At 45.1% G+C, this 10804-nt stretch overlaps 1 protein-coding gene across 3 annotated transcripts in view; it reads left to right on the top strand.

Annotated features, from left to right (window-relative positions):
* Usp24 (ubiquitin specific peptidase 24) overlaps positions 1-10098 on the top strand; it is a 142909-nt gene extending 132811 nt beyond the window's left edge. For 2 of the 3 annotated variants that reach the window (XM_028887991.2, XM_028888001.2), the window contains exons 64-69: positions 1608-1674; positions 2839-2917; positions 4742-4817; positions 6403-6489; positions 6805-6915; positions 7493-10098. In XM_028887991.2, the coding sequence (XP_028743824.1) occupies positions 1608-1674; positions 2839-2917; positions 4742-4817; positions 6403-6489; positions 6805-6915; positions 7493-7555 (483 nt within the window). In that variant the 3' untranslated portion in view covers positions 7556-10098. The remainder of the gene's footprint in view (positions 1-1607; positions 1675-2838; positions 2918-4741; positions 4818-6402; positions 6490-6804; positions 6916-7492) is intronic. The other variant, XM_028888012.2, reaches the window with a different exon arrangement.
* Positions 10099-10804: the final 706 nt, after the last annotated feature.

The following is a 10804-nucleotide window of genomic DNA, read 5'->3' on the forward strand; positions in this document are numbered from 1 at the left end:
TCACGTGTCCCGTGCATTATTGACTTAGAGAGGAGCAGCAGTGAAAGTCTTAAGAGCTTTCAGTATATTGAGAAAGCCAAGCAAAACCACAGGCAATTATACTTCAGAGCCCAGAGGAGCAATGGATGACAGTTAACTTGTATTGAGGCCTCAGTTGTGTGAGTCATTGTGCCTAACCCTGAGGGCAACACTCAGAGGTCAGTTGCTGGGTTTGCAGGTATAACACTGTTATGACAGAGGACCTCTACGGACTTGACTAGTATGACTAAAGGATGGAAGAGCCATGTAGGAGAGCTGGAGGGGTGGGGGGCGCAGATGCGGTAGGATGACAAAGACAGGTTACAAAAGACTTCTGCTGCCAGAGCCAGGATACAGGAACTTCTTCTATAGGGCACAGGTTTTATTTAGCCAATGAATATGAAGTGATCAAGCCGTATTAGTTCCATTTCTTGCAAACGGCAGTCATCAAGAGAAGTAACCATATGCTTCCTTGAATGTGCATGTAGCCTCCAGTTTCCCATCACTCCTACTTCTGAAACATGCCTTTTTGCTCATCTCCACATCTCCCAGCCTCTGCTGTCTGTGACGGTGCGCCATGAAAATGTTTTAAGCAGGAGAATGAAATGGCTCATTTGCATAGCAGGATGCCTTTGGCAATTGTTTTGAAGGGAGAACTAAAACAAGCAGGGTTGGATATTGGGAGGACTTGCAGGAGCCTGGCAAGAAAACGAGGCAGAGGGTAGAAGGCTAGCAAGGAGCAGATCAGTTGGTAAGAGAACTAATAGAATGTAATGATTTGGAATGAGCTGGTGTGAGAGACTAGTCCAGGACCTCCTAGAAAAGAGACTGTGTCCCTTTAAAACCTAGTGCAGAGGCACTGAATGGCTTAAAATATAAAAATACATCATGGGAAATACTTGATGGGTGTCATGTGCTAAAAATCCTGTCTTTCTGATCTTTCTTCCTTTTGACCCCAGTCCTGTTTTATAAACATTCGGAAATGATATAGAGCTATGTATCATGAACTGGGCAGCAATAGACCCAAGCAGCGGGCTGTTGTACGCAGCACTCAATGCCAATAACTAAAGGTGCAGCAAGAGCCTGTCCAACAGCAAAACTTGTTTGTTTGGTTTTTTTTTTTTTTTTTTTTTTTTTTCCCTTGTGTCTCGAGTGGCCCTGGGCTGGGTATTCCCCCACCCCCCTGGGCCACCGAGGACTGCTCTTCCCCTATGTTCTGGCTGGCGGGAGCAGCTGAGCTCAGGGCAGGCAAAGCTCGAGGGGACCCAACAGCAAAACTTAAACACATTTTTGCTAAATAAATTAAAAATGATCTTGTGTCCTTAGGAACACAAAACATCTGTCTTCAGACCTCAGAAAACTATGGCTAGAGTTGTTAGATACACATATATAGGAAATGAATGGATCTTTGATAATTTTATATTTTGGTTTTGAATTAGAGATGGCACTCACATAACATCCCTTCGTATTTGCTTTGTTGTAGAAGCTAACCCCTGGAGTAGAACTGTGGGAAAGACCAGGAGCTTCTGCACAGGCTGCTGCTGCTGCTGCTGCTGTCAGTTGCTAACTTTGTCTCCTTCCTCTGACAGGTCATTGAAGATCCCATACAAGTAGAGCGAGTCAAATTTGTGTTTGAGACAGAAAATGGATTACTAGGCAAGTATACCGGCTAAGGAGCAAAGTGCCTGCAATGAATTTATAAATAAGCTCCATTCCCGCAGGCATGGCCCCTCTGCTCTCCCTGACTTGGATGACTGCTCCATTAGACGGATTGTTATTGTCACTGGGGTTCCTCATCCTGACCAGGAGACTGTCCTTCTATGCAATAGGTCCATTCTAGGGTTCTTTCCCAGATCAGGGAAGGTTAAGAAATGCTATAAAGATTTCTAAACACTAAAGGGGTCTTTCTGGTGACAAATCTTTTTCTTCCTCAGCAGCCATGGGAAGAAAACCTAATGCCCTAGACTTACAGTACTGACAGATATATGAAGTGTGGTCTTTTGACCCACATGTCCATTGTCTACCATGTTCTATTTCTTTTGTAGAAATCTGACTTATTTTTAATACACTATGCATTAGAAATGGTTCAGTAAAAACATGCCTGTCCACTTTCTACCATCCACAAAAATCTTTCATCATAGACACTGGATTTGTTGTGCACCATCATGGTCCACAGAACATTTCTGTCACTGGTGTACTATACCTAAAATGGGGTCACATAAGATTATGTCACTAATGGTTCTCCTTTGCATAAGTTCCTCCTGATCTTTACAACAAAGACCTCACCTACCAAACAAATCTCAGAATATATCCCCATCCTTAAGCAGCACATGGCAGCATTAGGAGGAACAAACCTAACAGCCACCATGTAAGGCAGAAGAGAGCTACAAGCTCAAAGGTTTCTAGCCCAGTTTGGGGCAGAGTACTGTAATCCTAGCATCAGCCATACCAGGTCCTCTGGAACCTAAAAGCATTAGCACATAAAGAGTATTTTTAAATTGCTAAAATAGAAAATAGGAAAAATTTGATAAATTTCCATTATCAAATGATAAATAGTTGTAACTGCTCTTGTCTGGGTAGCAGTGTGGGAGAGTTTTGAATATCATCCAGTTGAAGTTGTAATTCTTCCAGTTCTAGAAGTCAAGCTACTACATACACCTGTGTTTTTAAACATAGTAAAACACCAGAATCTGGATGGTTCTGTTGAGTCAGGTAATTGTTCCCTACCCACTTATCAAACTTATTTCCAGAGCAAGAACAGTCGCTAGTACCTGCACCCTCCAGGGCCTTGTTTTTAAAGTGTGTCTTGTCTTCCTCCAGCATTGATGCACCACAGTAACCATGTGGACAGCAGTCGTTGCTACCAGTGTGTCAAATTTCTTGTCACTCTTGCTCAAAAGTAAGTACAAACTTAAAATAGAGAGGAAGTGGGTTTGACTGTGGGGTGGGAACTGCCTTGTTTTGGGACCTGAGAGAAACTGACAGATTTGAGGGCATGCCTGCTTGAAAACTACAGGAACCTATTCAGATTGTCTCCCCAAAGAAACTGAAGGGGGAATATTAGAAAGTAATCGATGTTGCAGAATTTCCAAAGAAGGAAAGGTAGCTTACCGGCCTTGTCAGGAGGGCAGGAATCGGGTGGGTTTGGAGACCTCAGGAGCAACAGTGAACTTTCCCGAAGTCCTTTCCGTGAACCAGCAGCTCTTTGGAACTCAAGGTCCCCAGTTTGAAAGTCTCTCAAGAGACAGACTCTCAAGAGACAGACTCCTGTCACCTATTTCTGTAGAGCACTTACAAGCCAGGACTCTGTGCCAGGTGCTTTGCTGGCACTACTTCATTTAATCCTTACTGCAGCCTGGCGGTGGGGAGGTGTCGGCACAGATGGTCTGAGTGGCATCCCTGCCGTCTTAGAACTAACTTACACTTTGAGGTTGACCTCAGAGTGAAGGTACTTTTTAACCATGACACAATAGACGGGACATAACACCTTAACAAGTATACAGTCCGTGCAGTTGAGTAACGAAGCTCCTCTGTGTTGGTAGAAGGAAGAATGACTCCCAGGAGTTGTTTTCAGGCCTGCGCTTGTGTACCATGGCACATAAACAGTAAATAATGGTACTTACCACCATCCATCTCTAGATCCTTTCATCTTCCAAAGCTAAAACTCTGAACCCCTGCTGAGTACTGACTCCCCATTTCCTTCACCTTGAGCTGCTGGCAGTCGTTCTAACTTCTGCCTCCATGTATCCAACAACTACCTTGCCTGACGTAGTGCAGTGTCTTCGAGGTTTGTCCATGCTCTAGTTAGAACGTCCTTCCTGTGCTTATGTGCCACAGGCTGTGTCATTCTGTGGTTGATGTCTAGCCCTGTGTAGTCCATAGTCAGACCAGGTCAGTGACTATAGTGACTACATTGTACCTGCACTCAGTCATCTTTTTTGCCCCACTTTGTAGGCATAGAAATGGCCATTCTTGGACTTGTATCAGAATAAGAATGAGAAGTTTGTTGGGCTTAATTTGTTGTGCTTGAACTTCCCAAACAGGAAAGTAGGTAGGGTTTATGTGCAATAATGTTTTTTTTTTCTAGAGGACATAGTACTCTGGACACAGGTGTCTGCCTGCCACAAATGCAGGTCCCTTGATTAGACTTGATAATGGCAGCATGTCAAGATGGGCATTTCCAAGTAGTGCTAGGACCAATGGCATGTCCCCTGCCAGCAGCTGCCCAGTGCCTGCCAGTGTCCTCACGTGTCCTGTCTACACACACCAGTGGCGACATCACCTTCGGTGCTCTCTTCAGATATGGAGGACAGTTATGTGGATAGGCGAAGTAAATGGAAAGGAGGAGAGGTGCTCCCAAGCATGCTTTCAAATTATTCCCCCAGCATCTCATTCTCCCTTCTTCTAACACAAAACTAAAGATTAGTTTGATTATATACAAAGATTAGTTATTAAATACACAGTTTATTGATAGTTGGGTTTGTTTGGTTTTCCAGCTTCGAATTTTAGCAGAACTATTGAGATAGTTAGAGATAGTGAGACTAGGCACTGTATTTGCCTTGGCTGCCTTTTGGAGGTCAAGCAGATGATGGTTTTACCTGTCCAAACATAAAGGGAAAACTTACTTTTAATAAAAGTAGCCTTCATGTTTCAAGTTCAGCTGTAGCTGAGCAAGAATATTTTCAAAAAGGATTTGACTAGTAATAATATCCTTGATGACCAGGTGTCCTGCTGCTAAAGAATACTTCAAGGAGAATTCCCATCACTGGAGTTGGGCTGTACAGTGGTTACAGAAGAAGGTAATAGAATTTTGAACTTTGCCAGCTCTATAACATAGGAATCTAAAACTTAACTCATAGAATGACCTCAAACTACTTTGAGATGTCAAAATTTTTTTAGATCTATTGTTATTATTTTTATTAGTGTGTGTGTGTGTGTGTGTGTGTGTGTGTGTGTGTGTGTGTGTGTGTGTGTGCGCGCGCGTGTGCATGCGCCTACGGAGGTCAGAGGTATCAGATCCCATGGAGCTGGAGTCATAAGCATTTCATAGGCATTTGTAAGCTGCCTGACATGTTTGCTGAAAATCTAACTTGGGTCCTCTGTGAGTAGAATACATGCTCTTAATCACTGAGCCATCTCTCTAGCCCTCCAAACATTTCTTTAGTCAGTACATTATGTACATGTATTAAAGTTGTGTCTTAATATGGTAACAACCTCTCCCTCACATCTCACAGTGCTGTGGGGGTTTTGTTTGTTTGTTTGTTTGTTTGTTTTCCTTTTTTCTTTTTGGTTTTTTTCCAGACAGGGTTTCTCTGTGTAGCTTTGAAGCCTGTCCTGGAACTCACTCTGTAGACCAGGCTGGCCTTGAACTCACAGAGATCCGCCTGCCTCTGCCTCCCAAGTGCTGGGATTAAAAGCATGCGCCACCACACAACAGTTTTTTTCTTAAGATTTTATTTTTATTTATGTGTGTATATGAGTATATGCACATGCTTGTGAGTGCCCATGGAGACCAGAAGAGGGTGTCACATCCTCTGGACCTGGATGTGCTGGGATCCAAACTCGGGTCTTTTGTAAGAGCAGCAGGTGTTCTTAACTACTGAGGCATCTCTCCAGCTCCAAAGAGTTATGATCTAAGACATGCCCCCAGGTGGGTGATTGTACCAAGCCTACATATGCTGTGTTTTTCTTTTAGATACATATGATAAAGTTTAGCTGGATATTAGGCATAGGAAGAGATTAATAATAACAATAAAATGGGGACAGAATACACTAGAAAAATGATAACAGTGTACTGTAATAAAAGAATTTTGTACTGTGCTAATGCTTCTTGTGGTGATGGGAAATGATGTGATGCCTGTGTGAAGAGGTGGATAGTATAAGCAGACTGCATGACTCTTGTAACGCTGATGTGTTACCAGTGGAGAGATCCTTGGGCCAGTAGCATATAGAGGGTAGATACATCACTGGACAAATAGTTTCTGTCCGGAGCAGACAGAGGGACAGTACAGGGTTTCATCACAATACTCACACTGGCACACAATTTAAAACTTAAGAATGACTTCTTTTTGGAACTTTCCTTTTCATATATTTGGACCATGGTTGTTCACCAGTAAGAAAGTATGGGAAACACAGGCATGTATGGTGAGGGGGCGCTACTTAACATCTGTCTTCACTCCCGAGATGAAAAGTCGAGGCCAGCACTCTGATTAAGAAGCAGTATCTTCCTGTTGGAAAGTGGGGGATGGTCCTCCATAATAATTGGGGTGTGGAGGTCTAGGTAGACTTGTACCTCTGACTGTTAGACTCGGGTGTGTAGGGAAGGAACTGTGTACTGGGGGGGGGGGGGCTTACCCATCACCTCTGCTTGGTCTTTTACCCCAGATGTCAGAACATTATTGGACTCCGCAGAGCAATGTCTCTAACGAAACCTCAACTGGAAAAACCTTTCAGCGAACCATCTCAGCTCAGGTGAGAGGTGTCTGCCCTGGCATGCTTTGAAACCACCGCTCAGAAGAGAGGGAAGGGTAGGAAATGAGACACAGAAACAGCCATTGTCTTTTTATGAAAGACAGTGAGCTGGTGTCCTCAGAGCCAATGGGAACAAATCATTTGCCTGAGAAAAGCGCTGCTGCAGGTTGGTTAACAGGTTTCACAGGACAAGGGGTTGTGGGGTGCTTTGGCAGCTGTGGGGAAGTGCTGCCAGATGTCACTCAAGTGTGCTTGCTACTCAGGACTGGTCTGGACCAGCCCCTAATTTGTCTTCATGTGTTTGAATCTCCGCAGGACACATTAGCATATGCCACAGCTTTGCTGAATGAAAAAGAGCAATCAGGAAGCAGCAATGGGTCAGAGAGCAGCCCTGCCAATGAGAATGGGGAGAGACACTTACAGCAGGTATCTCTGCAGCCTGTCTTTGGCTGGAAGGCAGCGTTTGCTCTTCGGCCTTCCAAAGGTCAAGAAAGAAGTGACCCTGCTTTAGAGAGTGGGTGTAAAGACAGCAGCTCAGCCCTATGGCAAGGCATGGGATAGATCTTCACAACTAATTATTCACATAAACCAGACACCACCCATTGGATTACAGGACCCAATTGTAGACTCAGGAATGACCTAGCATGACCTGGCATGAAGTCAAGTGTCGCTGGTGCCCAGTCCCTCTCTCTCTGCTTTTTCCCATTGCTTAATCAGTCCTAACGTGAGTCTGCCTGTGTGGGTGTAGAGAAGTGTAGAGCTGAGGCCAGTCCAAGGGTTGTTTTAGTGACTGAGTAAGACCATACAAATGCAAATGTTCTACATAATCATGAGTTGCAGAAGGAGTAATAGTTAGCATTGTGTCTTATTACCTTTGGCTAAGCAGAACTAAGTTGCTCGGTGAGGTTATTCTTAAATTACAGAACACAAGTAAGGAAGTCGGTGTGGGAAGCTCTTGCCTAACTTTAATTGCAGGAACCTTAACTTCCTTTCTTTGCTACAGGGTTCAGAATCTCCCATGATGATTGGTGAATTAAGAAGTGACCTTGATGATGTTGACCCTTAGAGCAGTGTGCCCAGATGGGATGCTCAGCACCTTTTGGAAACCAGAATCTCAACCTTGAAGCCCTTACAAGAGCCTGGAGTCTGAGCCAGGGGTGTAATGGAGGACCATGTGTTCCCAAGGGAAGCCTTCTCTGGCCACTAGAAGGTGGGGGCTGCTTAGCAGCGAGCGGGAGAATCCTGGCACGTGGACCAGCTGTCCCAGGTGAACATGTGCACTGACACATCATTTTAGGAAGTAAAGCTGGCGGCAACTTGGGACGCCTGAGCCTAGGAGAGTGAGGATGGAGGAGCAAAGCTGTGGCTTTCTCTGTGACATATGGGCTGGGTAGGGGGCGAATCTTTTGGTTTTTATATTTCTAGGTATGTGAGGGAAATTTTTAATCTGCAGTAACGTTGAATAGGAATATCCTGTTTAGAACGATGTAAAGATATGTGGTAAAATTCCTTTCATTGTAAAATAGTAATTGAATCCAGTTTACATAGACCTTTGTATTTAATATGTCTCCCTCTTTGTACAGAATCTCTGGTTTTGTCTGGTTAAGAGCCCTCGGCATAATCTTAGATCTTGATGACATGTTACTAGTATCAGAAATTGTGGCATTATTAAGCTCTTTAAGGTATTTTCTGATTCAAGACTGAAAAGAGCAATAATAAATTTAAAACAAAATAAAAAAAGCTATGTTCTCTAGAAGTATAGAGTGCATTCTCTGAGATCAATCACTGAAAAGTGACGAGTTGTTCCCAAAATAAAATTTTAAAACAACAAAAGTAAAAGCACTTTATAATTTTATTGAGTTTGACTTCATAAAATTATCTTTTTAATGCTCGGAGACATATTGAATAAACTAGTCTTAAGTCATGTGATCTGCAATCATTTGTTTTTACTTAAACATAATTTCTGTGGCCCTTGTATTGATTGTATATTGAGTTAAATACCTAGGCTGGGAGCTGCTGCTTTGTGAGATGAATCATAATTTTACTACAGAAAAAGAATTCAAGACTTTGTTTCTCCTTGACGAGATACTGAAAAGGCAAGATTTAAACCTTACTTTCTCTGAAATAACTAGAAAATAGTTAGACACCACCCATTTAGTTGTATTTGCCAACATGGCCTCGGTCTCTGGTCTCAGGCTGGGGTTGCCCCGCCGTTCCCTGTGTTCTTGTCATTTTGTGGCTCGGTTTCCACCACCGCCTTGTTCACCTTGAGTTACGTTTCTGCCTTATTCCCCACGTGCCGGGCACAGATCTAAAGGAGCCTCGGGAGTGCCAGGCTGCCACTGTCAGCCAGATCTGCCCAGTCAGAGAGGCACGGCCAGCCCCAAGTGCCTTTTTGATGCTTTTGCGTTGTGGGGACGAGTGGCAGGCAGGTGGCGTCCCCTGCTGTGGGCTTCAGGGGTCTTCATGCCACTGTTGAGCTGTGGATGTCCTGTGCAGCCGGCTTCACTTGTAGCTCCTGTCGCCTACCACAGGCCAGTGTCAGACTCACAGAGATGGAAGGGCCAGCATGTAAGAGCAGAGCTGTGCCCTTAGGGAAACAGAGGCAAGTGGCAGGTCTGGTCTGGTTCTAGTGTTCTTACAGTTTTTGAATGTGAGGGTCTAAAGTTGATTTTGAATATCTGAACGCCCGTATCCCATGGTTTCCCTTCCCGACTCCCCATCTCTTCACACCCATGCTTGCAGAAAGATTGTGTGGGACATGCATTGAAATGCTGGCGATGATACTTAGTGGGATATCATTGCCGGCAACTGCACTCAGGAGCCCGGATTCAGGAGTGACATTGCCACTTCTAGTCAGTCCCCTTATTTCCTATGGAAACGACGCCTTCCGCCCCTGCACTTGCTGTCCTCACATAAAGCTGCATCAGGATCGCCAGCTCTGTCCGCTTTGGTCCATCTTCTTCCTTGTTGCTACATTGAGCATCTTCACCACGTTACCAGTAACCACTTGATTTCCAACAGCTGCAGTCCACTAACCTACTGAGGACCTTTTTAAATGTAGTACCACAAAGTGACACTAGGCAGGCTTGCCTTGGAAGAGTTGTCATTTTTACTGCCAATTTTTGGATGAAGATGTTTTTATAATCTTTTACAATGGTCTGCAATCAAGCAGGAATTGCACAATTGACTCAACGCTGTGTGTTCTCAAGAAGCTCTTGCAGTCCAGTCTGACCTCAGGACTGCTCTCCTGCTCCTAAGGCATCCTGGGACAGACAGATGAGCCTCCCACAGGCAGCTTGCCTGCAGCTCTCCGGGTGAACTCTCGTGGTCGCCAACAGCTCGTGGCTGTAAAACCCAGAGCTTGAGCTACCAGACTCACCTGGCTTGCCCCACCCTCCCTGCTAACACTGAGGCGTGTGCAGCATCTTTTGAGCTTGGAACAAGCAGACTGGAATTTTCCTCTGCTACCTCTTGTGTACAAAATCTTGTTTATAAAATTGCAAAAGGAAGTAGATAAACTAGGAAAGACTCTGGATTCTAAATTTGGTTCCTGTGTGGTGGAGTTCTTAGCTTCTAAGAGTAGGAAATAAATTTTTCAAAAATGTAGAATTGGGGTCTCACAGACATTTTTCTCCGAATGTCGGACCGGGGCTGTGGGGGGACGGGGGGACCCTGGGAAGCAGTGTAGGGGCACTCAAGTCCTTCCTGGTGCCCTGCACTACGAGGGTGAGGGCCACACTGCGGTCAGGGCTGTGTTCTCCTGCCTTCTCTGATCTCTCCTTCCAGGACCTCTGTGCACACCTTGGACAGGGAGAGCAATCTCGAGCTCAGGGCCTGTAGCCTCGGCTTTCAGAAGGAGTCTCAAGCTAAGTTCCTTGCTCTGGTCAGTCATTCCGGGTGGTCTGCATTGTTCACAGGGGTCCCATCCCCTTCACTACATCTTCCTCTCCCTGCAGGCCACGCCCTTCCTCCAACTTCTTGGTGACTGTCTGCCAGCCGCCTGCGGGGGCCAGTTGTCCTCGCGTGCCTGTCTGACCAACCAGCCTGTGGTCCTTTGCCATGGGGGGACAGGCAGAGGTCTCCCCTGGGCTCAGAACGCGGGTGCCACACGCTGCTCCAACATTTGAGCCGTTAGCTCTGTCGACTAGAGTGCTTTCCACACGTGGCACCAATGTTCAGAAAACAGCTGGGAGAAGGTCTGGGGCAGAGCCATTTGTTATATGGACTATATAGAGGTAGACTTTGCTTCAGACAGTGACACCCAGAGGTCGCACACTGCATGAGTGGGATATTTGCACACTGCACACTGGAA

This window comes from Peromyscus leucopus, chromosome 2 (genome assembly GCF_004664715.2).
Source record: "Peromyscus leucopus breed LL Stock chromosome 2, UCI_PerLeu_2.1, whole genome shotgun sequence".
Lineage (NCBI taxonomy): Eukaryota > Metazoa > Chordata > Mammalia > Rodentia > Cricetidae > Peromyscus > Peromyscus leucopus.